Below are 20,542 nucleotides of genomic sequence, written 5' to 3' on the forward strand. Positions count from 1 at the left end.
AACCAACTCCCCAGTAATGTTGTTGAGGCTGACACCCTGGGATCCTTCAAGAAGCTGCTTGATGAGATTCTGGGATCAATAAGCTACTAACAACCAAACGAGCAAGATGGCCCGAATGGCTTCCTCTCGTTTGTAAACTTTCTTATATTCTTATGTTCTTAAGCATAATAAATTATACCAGGTTAGCAAAAGGTGTCAGATAAACTTAATGAATCACTCAAGCATCCCTCTATTTCACAGAAAGCTGTTTAAAATCAATCACAGTGTTTCACACAAGGATCATCCTCCATCACCGTACTTAAACCCATATCTGACTTAGACCTGATTTATGGACAGAGTTGGGCATACTGTATTAGTAATAAGGATTTACCTATTCCCCCTTTCTCTCTTTCAGAAGCCCCTGAGGTATTTATAAGAAGTGGGGGTAATTATTTGTAGCAAACCACGTTGTACGGGGGACATAAAACGAGAAAAAAACAAAAACACAAAACAAAAAACTCCTTCTAATGATATCAATGTTAAAAGCACAAACACGTTGACACCAAGAAAGAAGTAGTAAAAAGAGATGACTAACCTAACCCACCTGAGCTCGGCTCACATGGATCAATGTCCTCATCATCACTTGGACATTCAGCAGATGCCACAAGCAGGTCATCTGTAGGCTGTAAAAAAGAACACAGGATTATTAGAATGCAGAACACATGGTTTCATAATGTTCTCTATTTGCCATGGTGGTCGGCTCCACCTGTGTTTATAGTGTAATACACAATAACAAAACAATGAGCAGATGCATTTGGATAAAGATATCAAGGATTAAAGTTGTGGACCCAACTTCTATTTAAATTAAAACAACAATTAATGGAGCTGTGTGTACAACTCTTCTGCCATTGGAACTCACTGGCTAACCATGTTGCCAAGCCAACCAGCATATGTTGTTCAGGTTCTGTGCTTGACTGATGAACAAAGTTCACTTTTTCTCTTTCCTAATTCTGCCACTAGAGTACTTTTTTTTGTCCAGTGTTTTCAGACCTACTAGCATGCTCTAGGGAATGGCATACATTATTTTTTGGCCAGCAGATGTCAGATTGACCAGAAATGTTATTTTACGTTCTGAATTTGAATCCCAATGCAAGAAAGTTTTCATGCTTACAGTTGTACATTAATGGTCCAGCTATAGACATTACCTGTGGTTATATCCAAATTAGAAAGACAAAATGATTGATTACATCTAATTAATCCATAATTCATCTTTAAAAAAAAAACAGTTGTTCCTTCTCTGCCTATGTGGGAGGTATCTTAATTACTTGGAGGCGATTGGATGAAAATGTATTTCTCTGCTTGTCATTTAAGCCATTTAAAATCTTCTGTATAACATCATCCATTGTTCTGACATACAGCACTATATAAAATCAGTTGCCACGGCTCTCCTTGAAAATATTGCTTGAACCAATTGTAGACAACACAGACACTCAAACGTGTCACATCTATCAGTCCAAATGATTTGATTTGCTTTTTCCCCTGAGTTTACCGCAGTATCTTTATTAAGATGGTTCAGTGAAAAGGTTTTAGACTGTGTAACTACAGTACATTTACCCTCGGGTCAATGCCAAAATCAGACAAGGGTAATTCAGTATTTTACAAGGAGTGCACCTCGCATGCCAGGCGCTTCTAATTCAGATGCGGGGGACGATCAGGCAGAATCTTCATGAGACAACAGATGAGGTTGCCTCCACAGCTATGCTTAATTGGCCGATAGCAGCTTCCTGACAGTCGACTTAAATAAAATCCACCTACTTTACAATACAGTCCCCAGGAGCCTGCATTTTACTTGCAGAACGAAGAAGAACATGCTGTAATGAACCAGTTTTAATAGGATTTAATCTATCAGCTATCCAAGGCATACAGTAATGGCCTCACCAAGAGTGGACTTCGTAATGAGCCTGGAGTGTTTTCAAGCAAATGAACATCTTGCAAAATGAGAATAAAAACAAAACTGTGACCTGAGCTTCTACAGTAGTCATTACAGTGGTATATATTTAATGATTAATATACATGTATACCAGTAGCAGCCTTGTGCTTTTACCCTCCACCTTAACATAGCCACCTATCTTTCCATATATACTGAATGGTTGTCAGTCCACATAAACATTTACTGCAGTTTAAAATGTTTCCATAGCTGCAAGTACACCGTAACATACAGAACCTGATTTATAAGGATTCAAAACAGTTGCCGTCTTTTCTCTTTCAGAAAAACTGCAGATTGGCAGTAAAATATAATGGTAGACTCAGCAAATATGACTGTTTAAAAACAAAGATTTGGTATCAGGTAAGCAGATAGATCCAGGTTTGTCTAACCAATCCTACGGAATATCATACTGTACAGTATGTGGGATCTGGATTTCTCTTCTGTTGCAACAAGATGATCCTGCAGATCGGATTAACATACAGGACAAGATACAGTATCTATGCTTTAGAAATACGGCAGCAGTAGTTGACCTCATCCTGTTATATAGTTTAAGCTCTAAAATAGTTTAAGCATTCAAATTGCCGTCGATAAAATGCAATTATGTTCATTGTCCGTAGCTTATGTCTGCCCATACCATAACCCCACTGCCACCATGGGGCACTCTGTTCACAACATTGACATCAGCAAACCGCTCGCTCACACGACGCCATACACGCTGTCTGCCATCTGCCTGGTACAGTTGAAACCGGGATTCATCCATGAAGAGCACACTTCTCCAGCATGCCAGTGGCCATCGAAGGTGAGCATTTGCCCACTGAAGTCGGTTACGACACCAAACTGCAGTCAGGTCAAGACCTTGGTGAGGACGACGAGCACGCAGATGAGCTTCCCTGAGACGGTTTCTGACAGTTTGTGCAGAAATTCTTCGGTTACGCAAACCCACAGTTTCATCAGCTTTCCGAGTGGCTGGTCTCAAACAATCCCGCAGGTGAAGATGCCAGATGTGGAGGTCCTGGGCTGCCGTGGTTACACGTGGTCTGCGGTTGTAAGGCTTGTTGGACATACTGCCAAATTCTCTAAAACGACGTTGGAGGCGGCTTATGGTAGAGAAATGAACATTCAATTCTCTGGCAACAGCTCTGGTGGACACTCCTGCAGTCAAAACTTGAGACATCTGTGGCATTGTGTTGTGTGACAAAACTGCACATTTTATTGTGGCTTTTTACTGTCCCCAGCACAAGGTGCACCTGTGTAATTATCGTGCTGTTTAATCAGCTTCTTGATATGCCACACCTGTCAGGTGGATGCATTATCTTGGCAAAGGAGAAATGCTCATTAACAGGGATGTAAACAAATTTGTGCACAAAATTTAGTACTAGTACTAAAGTTTATTATTAGGAACAATTTAAATGAAAAGCCTGGAAAGAAGCACAATCAGCCACTCAGACTGTAGCTTTTAACAATGCACAAGTCAAACTGCAATGATTCCTCTCCTGACCCCTCCACAAAGATTGCTGTCTGATGGCTGTCTTCCATTGTTCCATGATAAAGTGTTATTATTTCTTACAGGAGGAATCTTTTTACTGTATAGTTCTCAGGTGAAGGAAGTTAAGGAGTTCTAAGAAGAGATATTAGCCCCCTAAACGAGGATGCATTTAATGTCGTGTCTCAAGCTAGAAATGGAAATTAAAACATTGTTAGACCTCATTACCCTGTCACATTAATGATGTGGGATGAGGATGGAGGGTTTTTTTTTGTGATCAAATGTTTAATGGGGAGAATACAAAAACATATAATTTTAAATATGATACAATGATTCCCCAAGTTTTACATTTTCACCCCCCCCCCTCCCAACCACCCCCCACAAAGACCTCTCTAACTAGTATCAGTCAGATAAAACTGAAGAATGATTAATCAAAGATCTAATGGAGTCTGTAGCCAATCTCCAGGCCTGCACAGTCCTCTCCCTAAAGTCAAGGACCCGAGCAGTAGAAAGTTCCATATAAATTATATCAAGAAAATACCAGGGTCCATTGACGGTAGGGGAGGGAATGCAGAGGTTGTCAATGAAGAGGTATCATTTTTTTAGCTGCTGTGAGAGCAGCTAACAGAACAGTGCACAAAGTTGAAGAGACCTGATCCCAAAACACAGCCACAACAACACTCCCAAACCATATGTAGAAAGGAGCCAACAGTATCTAAGGGACAGTATGCACATGCAGGGGTAGGGAGAAGTTTTATTTGTAGGCGTCTTCGAGGAGTTAAATAAGTTCTATGAAGACAACTAAAATGAATGCTGATGGTTTGGAGTTTTGGAAGCAGAGTTTAGATTATCCCAATACAGTTTCCCTGCAGATTTCTTCATTTTCATTAGATAAATCCCTATTCCAGATACTGTTAACCACCACAGGTTTATATGACTTAAGGAAATTAACATAAAGTGAGGAAACCAGCCGTTTAGTTTTTCCCTCTGTGCCTAACATGTCATGCTGTACATGTGAAGGCAAATCTGTCCCCCAGGGAACACCATAGGAGAACGAAGTCAAAGGTAAAAGAAGACGTACCTGGCAAGTCGTATTGCAATTGAAATGTGTGAAGCTGTTTACCTTTGCAAATATCTGCAAAAATATGAATCCCTTTGTCTTTCCATTGTGGAAATAAAAAGGGGGAACCACCTTATAAGAGAGCGAAATTATGGAGAATCGCAGTATGAGAGCCATTTGGATCGATGTTTAATATGCTTTTCCACTAAGAGATGTAAACGAAGATTACATCACTTAAAAGGAACAGCAGAGTAAAGTCTTGGAGTCTATGTGGATATACTAGGTTTTCCTCTAATGGTCTCCATGAAACAGGAGTATTAGGATCAATCCAAACAGTAATTGGGTGACACACAAAAGACCAAAAATAGTACTTAAAGTTTGGTAAAGACAAACCCCCAGTGGGTTTATCACGCTGTGAAGTAGACCACTTGAGATGCGGACGCTTCCCCCTCCTTATGAATTTAGAAATCAGAGTGCAATTTATTCCAATATCTAGTGGGGGGGGGGGGGGGGGGGGGGGGGGGGGCATAGCGCTAAAGAAATCAATGCATGGCAGTACATTCATTTTTATTGTGGAGATGCAGGCTTGAGGTGAGATAGGGAGATGCAGCCTTCTATTTAATCAGCTTCCACCTGTTTAAATCTCTTATTAAAATTAATTAGTGCCATGGACTGCAAGGAGGGGAGAATGTCTACCCCAAGATACTTAAAATCTTTAACCACTAGAATGTCTAAAGGTAAAGCTATAGCCTTCATTGCATCATTCAAGGACATTAGAGCAGGCTTACAACAATTAATAATGTCTCCCGAAAACCAACTGAAATCATCAAAAATAGACAAAAGGTGGGGGATTGGTTGGGGCTAATTATTAACAAAGAGCAATACATCATCGACACAAAGTGAAAAGTGGTGATGTGTATTATTGAGAGTGATAGGGGAATGAGTGGTAGATTGGCAGATAGCCTGAGCTAATGGTTCAAGTGACAAGCCCTTGTCTATAGCAGTATGTATCATTTTCAATAATAGTGGTCTCAATTGGTTCCAAAAAGTAAGGCTAATCGGCGTGGCAAATTAAGTTTTTGAAGGAACTGTTTACAATTATCTTCATCAAAAAGAACCTCAGCGCTATACAGCTTGGAATAAAAGGAGCGAAATTCAGAGTTTATTTGAACGTGGTCAGACAAAATGTATGGTCTTAATAGACGAAATGTCTGCGAAACGTTCGTTAAGATGGAGTATCATAGCTAGGAGGTGACTAGCTCTGCTACCGTTGGACCTGTGGATAAGAAACTCTGGGCACTGCTTAAGTAGGATATTAAGTTCTTTTTTGACAAGATCTACTTCCGGCTGAGAGGCCTCAGAGAACAAGTTTTGTAACATGTGTTCCAAGACGGCTAGTTTGGTTTCTAGTTCTTTTGATTTTACTGAGCCTTGATTTGTTGAGATGAGAGGGGAATAAAGTGGCTGTGTCTTTAATAAAACCCTTAACTGCCTCCCACAAGATGAGGGATCATCTACCAAGGTTGAAGCCGAGAAACTCATCTAGTTTGGAACGTAGTGTTGTTTGGAATGATTTGTTCTGTAATAGTGTGGTGTTGAAACGCCACTGTGGGGCTCGAGTAGGAATTTCAATAGGGATAAACCAGCAATAATTTGCGTGATGAACTGAAAGTGACATAGAGAGTATTTCTGCACTATGTACTTCAGTGAAAAATTATTTTGATGTAAAAATTAAGTCAATCCTAGAGAAGGATTTATGTCTGACCGAGAAGAAAGTGAATTCTCTCACTGAAGGGCTAAACACATGTCAGACATCAACTAGAGCTAAATCAGAAATTAAGCGTTGCATAGCAGAAGAAGCGAGGTGCTGTGTATTGCACTGCTGCCCTGTCTAAAGTAAGATTTATCACTGCGTTCATCTGATAGGTCTAATAATATTATAATAATATAATAATATTTTGGTCAATGAATTAAAAAATTCAAGATCAAATACCGTCGGGGTGTACACCGATACAAAGGCGACTTTTTTAACGAGTTTCTTTTCCATAGTTTTGTTCGACAGGGAAGGGATATTTCCATCCATCGCATCTGCCGCTCGTTTGACAGAGGTTTCCATTAAAAAAAAAAAAAAAAAGAAGAAAAAAAAAATGTTGCTTATAATGCGTTTTAAAAAGAATATAGATTGAGAAATATTTGAAAAAAAGGCGTGAGTGTGAGAGCTCAGTGCCTACACGACCATCTTCAATTAACTGAAAGTCCCCCAGGACGGACAATTTATGACAATACATAAAAACCTCAGCCATTACCTTTTGATAAGGACTCCTGGGAAATATCAAAATTCATTAGAACACCATTGAAATGTAAATGTAAATGTAAATTCAGACAAGTGCAAAGTTCATTTAAATGAGTTGAGAAATCTGCTTGGCCATTCTTTCTATATAATAAACCAGTGTCCCAACCAAACCTGCTACTATGTTGTTTTAATTATAATGGGGGGAGGTTGTGTTGGGGATGTTTAAGTTTCATTTTATGAAAGAACTTGTAAGAACAAAGTAGTAAATACACCACAGAGGAGCATCCGTTGAAAGTTTCATCTCACCACATCCACTACTCCTCCATCACTGACACAATGCCAGCTGACAACGTCTGATTGCCAGATTAACTTGCAAAATAGTGATACACTATAGACAGCGCTAGTGTACTTTTCAGAGAAGTTTCTGTGTTAATTTACATTGGATGAATTTAATAATTGACTCTCCCTTAACTAATTCCCAAAGTGGATGAAAAGTTACAAATCACATAGCTGTCAATCAGGGATCTTGTTCACTTAATTAGTTTCTATACTGTGTAGCTCATCACTATAATCCAGCTACCGGTAGTGTTATTAATTTTTTTTTTTTAGTATGAAGTTTTTCGCCTTTCCTGTCAATCCTGGAAGTCTGAATCATACATAAGAACATAAGACATGTTTGGAAACGAGGAAAGGCCATTTGGCCCATTAAGGTTTGTCCCTTGCTAGCACATCATTCTCCCCTACTGGGAGGAACTAATTCCAGTCCATAAGTAGTTCATTTCCCCTCCAACGCTGACACAAGGCCAGTTGACGACATCTGATTGACAGATTAACTTGCAAAGTAGTGCTACACTATAATCAGCATTAGTGGATTTTTCACAGAAAATTCTGTGTTAATTTAGATCTTCTCCTTAGATGAATTTAATAATTGACTCTATCTTAACTAAGTCCCAAAGTGGGTGAAAGGTTACAAATCACTAAAAATCTTTTTTTTTTTTTTTTTTTTAATTTTTTTTTTTTTTTTTTAATGGTCCCTTTTTTAACATTTTTTGAGTTGGCAAGTAAAAATCAAGAATCTGTAAGTTCTCCAAAGGAATTAATTTCTGGGCTAGGGAGCAATACAAATTGGGATATAGAATCTAATCCTGATGCAATTTAAGTAATTGTAGCTACCACAATAATTCCATAAATCATAGCCATTCTGCACTTCCATTACACACATCTCAAATGTGGAGTGATTAAAGCAACACATGTTACAGAACAGATGCATTTACTTTTTAAAAGATGATGCCTGGTACAACTTGGCACTGCCATAACCGCTTTTTGAACGGCTTTTGCAATTCAAATTTAAATATCTCCGCGTTTGTGAATATCTCTTGCTTGCCCGTTCTTTAGTGTTACTAAATATTTGAATTAATTACCCATACGGTGTTTCAGCTGCAGAATCGTAAAAATGAATAAGTTATAGGCACTTACACTCCTTCAACCACCATATTGAAATGAATACAATGTAGCCGACAATTAAGTCTGGGATTTGTAATCAAAGTCATTGTGAAGGAACATATTATATACTCCTGTCGAGTGCTGAAACACTAATGAAAGTCATTCAACACATCATATTATTATTATTATTATTATTATTATTATTATTATTATTATTATTATTATTATTATTATTGTTAGCAGTTGTCACAAAATATACACATTGAATCACAATACAGTGTGATATAGCTACGCTACTTTTTTCTTGTCTGCCTGTCCTGCGAGAACCCCTACATTCCACTACACTCCTGAGGCAGAACGACTGTGCCATCCTGAGTGTGTACAGGTGTAAAATAAATTTTAAAAATTGCTTATTCTAAGCTTTCTGCACAAATCAGTGACCATCGGGACTGATGCTAAACAAAAGCCAAAGACTGTACGGTGTGGATATATTGGATCAAATGGCACGGCTGTATTCTGTCAAAGGTGGTACTCACAGGTGGCCTGTGGCTGTTTTTTATAATGTTTTGGACCTGGCTTTTGTTTTACACAAGAAGTGCACAGGCAACACAAACACTCGGAGTGACTTCATATTGCAGCTAGCCCTGAATGTACGGTAGAAACATAAAAGACATGAAAGCTGGCTGCCAAATGCCCCTTAACCTTCAGCCAGCGCTGAGCCCACTGGCAGACGGAATAAAAGACAATGCCAGGTTGCAAATGCAATAAAAACAGAACTTTTGATGTCTGCGCCTGTTGTGAAAAGGCAGTCAGTGGCAAATGCAGTGCTACAGTTGAAAAGCGTGTTTTCTGCATAGATTGTACTGAAAAAGCTGTAACAGAACTCTGAACAGACAGACAGTCAGCCTTTGAACTCTGTTTCACTCAAAGCGGTTTCATGATGCATAAGTTATGCTATATTTTTGTTTTATGCTATTTTTATAACTAGTTATTTATGTTTTATAATTGGATATGTGCAGACAGCTTTCTTCATTTGTTTACACAGAAGTTTATTGTGTAAAGTCTATTTTATTACAGTTTTTCATGTTTATGTATATGTGCTGTTTTTGAAAAAAATAAGAAAAAACTTTAATTTTCAATGTGAACACAGTGTTTTTGCTCTGAAAATGTTATGTATGATGTTCATAAATAAAAATATTAAGTTGTATCCGTTTGTTTTTCATTTTCATATCGAAGCCATGTTAAAATGGAGCCTCACATTTTGCGGGTGCAGTGGTTGTATGTAGTCAGAAATCTTGGTGGTTCTAGTTTATGTGCTTCATTCTTGGATTACCTGTTTTGTACACCAGAGTGCATTTCACCTCATGTCTTCTGGGTAAAAATATGTGATGAAAAAGCATGTCAGTTAATAGGGGAAGCAGCTGATTGGTTATTGAAAGGAAAGAAGTCAGTGAAGCCGTGGGGATAGTTTTACTCTCCAAGTGAAATGACACAGGAAGTACAAAACAGTCAAAAAAGTATGGCTTCCAAAACTATTTTTTGAACCTGTTGTAGTGCCAAATGTTGTATTAAAGTACATGTTTGCTCTAAAACATGTTTCTTTCAATACAGCTTCCACTATACAACGCTTTGCTCTCGAGATGGCGATTGAAGAAATTAAAGGTTTGCCTCTGGATAACACGAGCTGAGAGAATAATTACCAAGTCATTTAAGAGCACTAATATTCTAGGTGTAACATTAATAGCAGAGAAAATTACTAGTGTTACTGTGTATGTTTCAAACATATTCTACCATATCACCCCTCTTACACTTTCTTGTACACTAGGTATTCAGTTCATATTTTACTGAAGCACTACAACTGCTATAGGTACCCCCCAGTGCTTTGGCATAATATAACACACATAATAACTGCTTTTAATTGAAGAAAAACAATTAAAAAAACTAGTTTCTTGCATCCTGAAGGAATGTAGCATACTGTTGAACGAAGGCTTATCTCTTGAATCTTGTCAAACAGCAAAGTCTTTTCACAAGACATAGGCTAGCAAGACACAAAGAAATATGAATACCAGAAACAAGTGACTTTACCCCCATCTTTCTAATAATGTGTGTACAGCATTACATTCATATTTTAGATAACATGATACAGCAAAGCTAATTACCACCTAACAAGTATAGCATGTCGGCGACTATTTATTTTGTATGTAAACAGTGAAGAGTTACATGATTGGCCTCATAACTCTGTAGCACTTCTTATACTTTGAGATGTGCTAGCAATTCATTTTTCATTCAGGAAGAACAAAAATTAGAAGAGACCTAATTATTTACCAGAACAAGCCAGCACTCTTTGACCACAGGGTGCCAATTGTGAATAATTGCCTACAAATCTTATTTATCATATTCTGACTTGGCGTTATAAATATGTCCATACATAATGCATCTTAATAATTCACCTCCGTGGAAAGGATATATGAGAGAAAAACTGTATTTTTTTTTTTTTTTTTTTCCAAGTGCTGCTTTCAAAAGCATAGTAGCGGCTTGATAACTCAATAAAACAAACTTGCAAATCAATTCCCTCTTTTCACCACATGCATGTTTGCTAAATGGTCTTTCTCCCTAAGGCTAGAAATACATTTGTGCCTTAGTGCTGATATGATGCAGAAAGAAAAAAACAAAAAAACAGACAAGGTTTTGGTGCTTGTTCTTGTGCCTGTATAGTACTGATACTTCCCATCTTCTGAAATCCACTGGACTTTATCAGTTGAATACTGATGAACCCTACAGTTTCTCCACACTGACAGCTGAAAGGAGCCCCTTTATCTCTGTGCTAATTAATACCAGCAATGACAACTTTCAGCAACTGCAAATTAAAAATAAATCTTTTAGCATCTGCAAAATAAAAACCCACTATTATCTAAAAAATAAACCCACTGTTACACTTGCAGTGCTTCTTGTATACCAAAGCCTCACAGAAAAACAACACTGCATTGTTTATGTTTTTATCTCATGCAACATTCTGCCTATCCTAACTATAGCAGGCAGAGCCATAAGAAAACTTTATAAAGTTTCACGTGATTCAACATATGATCCATCTAACCACTCATGCCAAAAAAGGATTCGAAAGTCAAAATACCAATGAACCAATTTCTTAAACATTCCCCTTGTCCTTGTTCCTGTCTAACAAAAGGTTAGACATTTTAACCAAATAAGCTGAGTGTATTCACCAGAAGTAGACTGTGCTTCAAATAAATGTCCGGGACAGAAAAAGCTAACATTTATAACAGTTATGCCAAAGTAGATCTGAATACAATACAAAGGCTTACACTCTGACACAGTCATAGTGCAGATTATGGCAGGACCAGACCCCACCCAAGTCCGTGTCGATTGTAAAATCTGAAAATCATCACAACTTTGGGGTACCCTCAATCGCTAGAGGAGGCCATCCAACGACGGACCACAGCTGCTACAGTGTGAGAGAAGTTCCGTTTTATATTTACTTGGTCAGCACCACTATAATGGTCTTTTTTAAACAGTGTATTTATATTTACAACGTAAGACTGAATTTCCGAACAGTTGGCCATATATGCCCCTTCCCAGTTAAGGATTAGCAAAACACAGCCCAAGCTGAGGTTCAAACAATATCCCACAGTTCAGACAGTGTCAGTTCCTTTCCAGTGCGATTCCGCTTGCTTGGATACTTTGAGCTACGCTTTCCCTAACATCCTGGCATGCTGGGCTCTTTAGACCGGTGTTCCCTCATTAAATATGTTGTACCACCATGGCTAATTTACAGATTCCCACAGAATCGTTAATAAAATGGCGAGAGCTTACTGCAGCTGGAAGGTGTGGAAGCAAATGGAGGTGCTAGGAAATTGCTAATTAAAATCTTCTAAAAGTGATAAGACTGAAAGCACATGCTGGCATGATGGTAAGAGGCACACATTCTTTAATGTGATGCTGCTGGGGTTTGCACATGTGTTCCACAAACCCCTGTGGATTCCTTTTCTTCTCTGCTACCTCAAGCATCTGACAAGATGAGCTTTGACAAAGATGCATCATCCTAGCTGTAGAAAGAGAAAATGCTGGCTCTGACAATTTCCCACTATATCAGGTTGCAAATCAATCCAAATAATGGGCTATTAGATGTTTAAAAAAATCTAAACAGCCCAATACAGTACACCCCAACATTTGATGGTAATTATATTTGTATACCAACAGCACTGTACTTAAAATAGCAACATTCATTATGTGTATCTTCTACAGTATTTAATTAACCTGTACATAGTAATGCACTTCTTTACAAAATGGTAGATATATATATATATATATATATATATATATTTGTTTGTGTGTGTGGTGTGAGACACACACTCACACACTCACACACACACACACAGTGTATAAAGCAATTATTACAAAATACATGTTTAGGAAGCTCATTAAAACAATAAATGAAAATGGGCTTCAACCACAATATACTCCGAATAGTTGTAATATGCTGTGTTTACATTTCCATTTCTGTAAACAGCAAGAAACTCAAGTGATAAGTGTATCTGTTTCACTTATAGTCAGGATTCAGTCAATCACCGGAAAAAATAACGATTTTGTGATCTGAGCATTTACAAATGATCAAACAACGAAATTAAATTATTTTGATCAAATTGTGAAATGAAAAATATCAAACAAGCAAAGAATGAAGCACACAAGAAGAGACAGCTTCGGTCTGTTGGAGGATCTCTGGGGCGTCTTTACAGTGAAATTTAATTTCCATTAGTTTATTCCTAATTTGGATGATGTACCCAAGAAAACAAACTTTGTCTTCGTACAGCAGTAGAAGGCTATGGGCTATGCACGGCTTCATCTTCAAACAAAGAAGTGCTTCTGTGCGTGTAAGGGTGTCAGAGCAATTCTAAATGCCACAGCAGCAAGCCTTGCAAAAATATTTCTAAATATAAATGGTGATTATGGTTTTATATACATATAATTTGATTGAATTGCTTTAATTTTACCTCATTGTTATTATCTAAACAATGAAAATGGTTTATTTTGAAAATGTTGTCATCTCAAATAAAAACCTGTCAAAAAGCAGTCTCCGTCTTAATTCCACAGGGGCGGCTCTGTCTGGTGCTGATCGGGGTCTGCAAAACCTGTTTTCTAAAAAGTGGTAGTTCACCCTTCCTAAGATTTATGAGAATATTACACATTTATGAAGCATACATTCCTTTCTTTCATTTTTCTTTCATTCTCTTTCTTTCACTTAGAAAACAGTTATTAGACAAATGTGGACTGACATTTGATTTTGCAGTTTAAAGGCTATGTATCCAGTAGTCTAATAATATGAATAAAACAATACATTTTTAATTGTGTTCATTTTTTCTACTAAAACTGTATTTTCTAAATAACAAGGCGAGAACATTACAAACATTATTTCAAACTCACTTGGAGTTGAATTGAGATCTTTATCCTCCTAAATTGCTTGCCACACTCCCCTTGCACAGGAGGCCACAGCCTCACTAGGTTAACTTCCTACATAAATAATAAATACATAAATAATTAATCAATGAAGTGTACCTTATCAGTATAATTGACTGATTTTATGTGCATTGAATAAAAAAAAATATTGTATTAAAAAGTTTGCATTTCACTCGATGCCCATTGTTAACAATCGCCAATTGAGCAGCATCTTTAAAATCTGTTCAGGAACTATGCATTTGCTCAAATCACGTTTCACAATTTGAGTATATCGCTTTACTCAAAGACTGAAGAAGCTGTCTCTTCTTTTTTTCCATCTCTTTTTAAAATGTGGAATGGACAATTATTTTACCCCTAATTTTTCTCCCAATTTGGAATTATTCAACATGGCTAACCACTGCAACTCTCGCATTAACTCAAAAGATACGGAAACGAGCACTTGCGTCCTCAGAAAAGGGTGTCGTCAGCCAAATGCTTTTTTTCACTCGGCCGCCGTGAAGCCATTACAGAACTACAGCATCGGAGGACCACAGCTCTAAATTGCCTGCAGGAACCTGGCCAGCCACAGGGGTCACTCGTGCATGGTGATCCAACGATTCCCCAGCTGACCTAAACCCTCCTTGTTGGCAACAAATTTTTGAAAGTGTCATCCAACCCGTTGCCTTGTATGGCAGTGAAGTGTGGGGTCTGCTCACAGAGCAGAATTTTACAAAATGGGACAAACACCCAATAGAAGCCCTGTTTACAGAGCTCTGCAAAAGTATCCTGCAAATATAAAGGAAAACTCCAAACAATGGGTGCAGGGCTGAATTAGGCCAATACCCACTATTGATTAATATCCAAAAAATAGCAATTAAATTTTGGCTCTATCTAAAAAATAGTAACAAACTCTTACCAACATAAAGCCCTGCAAGAGCAAAGCCCAGAGCAGAGTCCCCTCAGACAGCTGGTCCTGAAGATCACTGCACTAACACACACTAACACCAACCAACTTCAGGACAGCACCACTCTAACAAATACAATCAGAGTCAAGCAAATTATTCACAAAACAAACAAGAATACCTTATTTATTGGGGGGGGGGGGGGGGGGGGAGCACACTAAAACACAAAGCAAACTGGAATGCTATCGGGCCCTAAAAAGACACGACACCCTGGCTGAATACCTGACCAGGGTGAAAGACAGTAAACAGAGACAGACCTTAACAAAGTACAGGCTCAATCAGCACAGCCTGGCCATCGAGAAGGGCCATCACAGGCAGACAAGGCTGCCCAAAGAGGACAGGCTGTGTGCTCACTCTCCTCTCAATCAGGTTGAGACAGAGATGCACTTTTTACAGCAGTGCACTAAATATAAGAAGGGAAGCCTTCTTCCCAAAAATACAACATCTCTGCAAAGAACTCCCAGACTTGCCAGACCCATAAAAACTCCCCATCCTCCTCGGAGAGCAGACAAGCTGTATAAAAGAGGCAGCCCAGCACACAAGCGCCTGCCACAACCTGAGGGACAGGGAGTGATACTGAGGCTCCTCACACAGGGAGGGAGGGAAAAATATTATTATTTCTGTTTGAAATGTTTTATTGTTGTTCTTGATGATGAATATTCACTTGTAAATATGTTCTAAGCTGTTGATTGATTACATGTAAATTGATGACAACTGTCATCGATGCTTTGGCAAAACCTAAACTGGTCATGCTAATAAAGCCCTTTGAATTTGAACTTGAGAGATAGAATACAATCAAGCTGCTAGGTTTAAAGGTTCTTGCTTTTGTAAATTTCAGTTATTGTTTGTGTTTACTTTGGCTAATGTGTCCTTTTCTTTCGTGTTTAAGTGTTTAATTTATTATTTAATGAATCTACTGCTGTGGCAGTTCCAGGTTTCTGGTTCTAACGTCCCCACACACACCACTCAAGCCTACCCTGTGACACCAACCCATAACTGTAATCTTCTTTTTTTTCAGAAATTCCTTTTGTAGGCTTTGCAGAATGCTTGGGGTCATTATCCTGCCAGAATACAAACTTCCGTCCAATAAGCCTTCTAGCACTGGGTAACATATAAGAGTGCAACATTTCTTGATATTTTGAAGCATTCATTGATCCTTCTACAATACAAAGGGCGCCAGTGCCTGAGGAAGAAACACAACCTCCATTGTGTTTAACTGGGCATGATTAACTTTTCTATAAATTCTTCTTCTCTCTTCCTCCAAACATACTGTTGCTTTTTTCTGCTGAAAAAAGTTATATTTTGGATTCATCTGATCATAAAATTTGGTTTAAGAAATCATATGGGAAATAGGTAGTCCTGAAGTTTTGATGGATACCAAGAGACTTGAGTTAGAAAATCTGTAACTCTTTAGGGCAAAGGCTCAGTTTTTTTTTTCTTTCAAATCACAAGGGAGGCATTTGTACATTCACACACTTCATATTCTGTTTACATAAGTTAACTGAAAGCAAGACTAGCAAGGCCCCACTAACACAACAAATAGCAAAGCCTGGACCTCTGTTATGTACAAGTGCACACAACCTACAAATTAGCTCAGGCACAGCTGTAGGCATAAGGATTAATAAACACAAAGCAGAGATACTCTCATAACTTTCATGCTTGTTTTAACCTGGCTACAGCATATACAGGTAGATCATTTTGCCAGGTCCGTTAACCGGTGAAAAAACAAAACAAAAAAATAACACATATCTATTAAACTTTAACAAACTTGGAACAGCATGCTTTGAAAACTAAGCTTTACCACAGTGCAGATAACAAGCAATCATGCTAAAGTGTTCAGCGAGATAAAGTCCTTTCACTTCAAAAAAAGAACAATACATTAGCAGATTATCTGCACAGTGCATTCCAGTTTCCCCATCTTATAGCAGTTGTAGCTTGAAAGCAATGCTTTCTATTTTTATTTATTTTTTAACTAATAGCAGCTTCAACCCCTTGCATGCTGCAACAACTGTGATAAAAGCAGCTACCTGGGAGGATGCACAATGCCATCTCATATCCATGTCTGCCTGGCTACCCTGCGTGCTTTAAGCTTTTTTTTTTCTTTTCTTTTTCTTAATTCTTAAAGGAAACACTAAGAAATTTAGTCCATCCTCTGAAATCAATACCGGTGACAGGAGAGCTCCTAGACTCAGTGGGAGATCAGGATGATAAATTGCCTGCGCATCAGCCCAGCCTATCAGTACTCTGCACACAGATGGGCGAGGGGAAGACTCTGAGCAGGCTCCATTTGTCACGTGTCACTCAGCAGCCAATGGCTGTCAGTCAGCTCGGAGCAAGGATGCTGCAGTTTATTCTGCAGATGAGATGTACCGTACATCACCATGAACAGCAGCTCTGACAAACTGTTGGCAGACAGTCCCAGAATCTCAGCTGTACCTTCCGAGTGGAGAACACAGATTTAAGCATCGCACATACACCATTAAATGCGTTTCGTAGCAATTATGCCATATTAGTTTGAAATCAAATACATTATACAAGTAATTGCAGGCTAATGCTCCAAACTATGTGCTAATTCTCTCTCAAATATTCTGTTTGGTTTTCTATTCTGGCAATGTTGATATAGGTGATTTTCTTTGCAGTGCCTAACTATGACGCAAAGCTTTTTTTTGGTCTATGTATAGAGTGAAATGAAATAAGGCTTTGGAGGTTTGGAGGAGATACCGGTAACTAACACATAAACTGAATTAACAAAATGCATCACACAAGGTTTCAGCCGCAGTATCCAGGAAAACTAGGTAACCATATGGGAACCAATTTATATGTGACTTTCATTGATCGCACACAAGTACAGTGCAAATACTGTGAATTATGTATAGGATATGGGGAAAAGCAGGAAAGTAATCAAGTACCCTTTTATAAAAGGTCAGTACATAATACATGTCTTGAAATGACAACAGCATACATTATACATTAATTTGAAAGCATCTTATTAAGAGCTAATCACTGCCAGTATTTTTCATTAATTCCAGAGAGAGCATTGCCACAAACATATTTCAGTCTTGGAGGTACACCAACAAAGAACATTTATACCAGAAAATGCACAGACAAGTTCTTTAGAAATCCAGATATCAATAGAAGGCAGGACAAGAAAATGCTCATATTATTCTTTAGACATGCTACTGTAGTTCATTTTTTGGACATTGGAGAGTGCAAGATTTTTATATTTCAGACTCAAATTTAGCAAGAAATATAATTTCTTCAGCTCATTAGTAATTCACTGCATTCCAAGTGTTTGTTCTATTTTTAAAGAAAGCGTTGCAGTCATTCTGAAAAAACACTGTGGCCCAGATTTGTAAAAGGAGTGCACATGTTTTACGACCGTAAAATGGGCGCTGAGCGTTCTGAACTCTTGGATGGGATTTATAAAACACACGCAATGGCATAAACACGCAATTTAAAGTGATTTGCGGGGGCAATGTCTCTGTGCGATTATGTAATTCTGGGGCGTTTCTGAACGAAACCACTAAAATTGGGAGGGAATTTTGCAAACAAGGTCTATTAAATATTCCCTCTGATCTATTAAAGATGCACGTAATTGTGGGCCAGTCGGGACTTGCAGCCAAATTTGATTAGATCAGTCTGCATTCCTCGAGTGAGCGGTCTGTTGGCTATTCTATTGTGTCAATGAACCTTTTGATTAGGGATATCATGGTATACCGGTGGTATAAACTGCCACGGTATTGAAACCGTAACCATTTTTTTTATACCATGATTACCGAGTTCACATGGTTTAAGGTGATAAGGGCGCGTTTGTCCATCGGTGAGCCATCAGAACTAACTAATGAACACAGACATCTAAAGTTCTGAAAATTGCCATGCATGAGATTATCCAAGTAGGCTATTAAAGAAGTGACGTCATATTTAATATAAACTGCCCTACTAAACAAAGATCGCTAGCAAACGTGGTTGTCAGTAAATGAAACAGAAATACTTGAAAATATCAGCAAGAACAAGGCACTGTAACTTTTCATCACTGCCTGCCTATTAATTTACCAAACCAAAGAAGTAAGAGTTATTTATCGTTTCAGTCAAGAGAAACGCAGTAAACACACAGCAATGCAGAGAAAAAAAGTCTAATTTATTTACTGTTATATAACTAAGTCTAAGATGCTACAGGCATTTGTATTATTTTTATTTTTATGTTAAACTGTTCCATCAAAATACTGTGACATCCCTGCTCTTGACAGTCCATCAATCACCCTTGACAGCTCACAGTGCCAGGCTGTCTGTCTGCAGTCTGGTTACTATAAGTCACTTGTTTTTGTAAGAAATTCATTGTCACCCCAATACACATTGAACATGGATTGCTGAAGATGCAGGACAGCAAAACAGTGCCCTGGAGAAATTAAAAGTTTTCATTGTACTAGTATATGCCTATGGAGCATTTGGTGCCAGAAGCCTGGATTACTGTTGATAGCTGTGCCAAATACACAAAGTCAGTCTGTGGTAAGTGCACTGCATATTTTGAAAAGCGCAGGACCTGTGTGATTTGTGGCAGCACTTAGACTTTGTAAACGATTGTAAATGAAGCCCATTCTGTTCAAATATGTACAGTATATTTATTCATGTCATTTCGATTATAGTACATGTATAAACATATAGTTTCGGTTGCGTATATGTGTTTTGTGTAGGCAATAAAAACTCATTTATTTTAAAAACAATTGATACTTATTTACATTGTTTCAGGTGTACAGTTTTGTATGTACTTGATATGCCTGTATATTTTTTTACCATTTTTTGGGATTGCACTTTATGCAATTTGCATGTATATAAACACATTTCTGTTCAAATGTCTGTTTATTTGCAATGGTTTGGTTGTGTAGATTATTTAAATGACATTCCTGAATAAAACTACAACTTCTATTCAATTGTTTGTCCTTTCATTAGAATAATTATGTTGTTTTTAATACACCAGTCAAATTGACCAGTCATGGTTGTTCTAAGTACTCATGTGAGAACCTAATGATGAAAGGTATGTGAACCTGTGGTAAGGATGGCTTGTGGGTGACTTCAGACCAGAAAATAAAGACACACACAACACTACGGGTGAAGCGCTGATGCACATGTTTAACAATTAAATAAGTAAAAGGTTTGAACAAAACAGGAAAAAAAACACTAAAGACAAAACAAACAGAGACAAAACCAAACAAGTATTGTGCTGGTGTAAAACCAGTAGAGATAGCAATTGCTATGTATCTTATTCTTCTAAACGACTCACATCTCTCGTTCCGCCTCTAACATACTCAACCCCGCTCAGCCAAAGCTGCAGTTTTTATATTGATGTGGTTGTCTTCAAACTGGCAATCAGTTAACCAGCGTAGACAGCGACATTCTACACAAGTATTTCTGGCACGGAATAAATAATAACTAGTGTTTAACACAAATACATTTAAATAATAACAATAAACAGTGTTTAAATTAAACAACAAGCAGTACGTTTAAATCATAACAATATAAATAAACGCAGGGGCGGGGATACCCCGTCACAGAACCCCTAATTATAATCTCTCATTATAAGTCATCTCTTACTATAAACCACAAGAATGCAGTAAACACAATGAAAAGTTGGCATTTTAAAAATGCATGTAATCAATGGTAACACAAAAAGTACAGATTCTCCTCACCTGAAACTTTTAGGCATTTCATGAAATGACTGAGGAAAACAGACAAACAATGTAATGGGTTGCTCCTAAAAGCAGTAATTTCGCGAAATGCCTGAAATATACCTGAAACATATCTATATCTCTAGCTCTCTCTCTCTCTCTCTCTCTCTCTCTCTCTCTCTCTCTCTCTCTCTCTCTCTCTCTCTCTCTCTATATATATATAT

General features: G+C 37.9%; 1 protein-coding gene across 28 annotated transcripts in view; it reads right to left on the minus strand.

Moving 5' to 3' along the window:
* LOC121316704 (neurexin-1-like) overlaps positions 1-20,542 on the minus strand; it is a 442,910-nt gene that overhangs the window by 19,601 nt on the left and 402,767 nt on the right. For 18 of the 28 annotated variants that reach the window (XM_041251793.1, XM_041251785.1, XM_041251784.1 and 15 more), the window contains one exon: positions 575-662. In XM_041251793.1, the coding sequence (XP_041107727.1) occupies positions 575-662 (88 nt within the window). The remainder of the gene's footprint in view (positions 1-574; positions 663-20,542) is intronic. The other 10 variants (XM_041251791.1, XM_041251800.1, XM_041251794.1 and 7 more) reach the window with 1 other exon arrangement.

The sequence above is a fragment of the Polyodon spathula genome, chromosome 6, assembly GCF_017654505.1.
Source record: "Polyodon spathula isolate WHYD16114869_AA chromosome 6, ASM1765450v1, whole genome shotgun sequence".
In the NCBI taxonomy this organism is placed as follows: Eukaryota; Metazoa; Chordata; class Actinopteri; order Acipenseriformes; family Polyodontidae; genus Polyodon; species Polyodon spathula.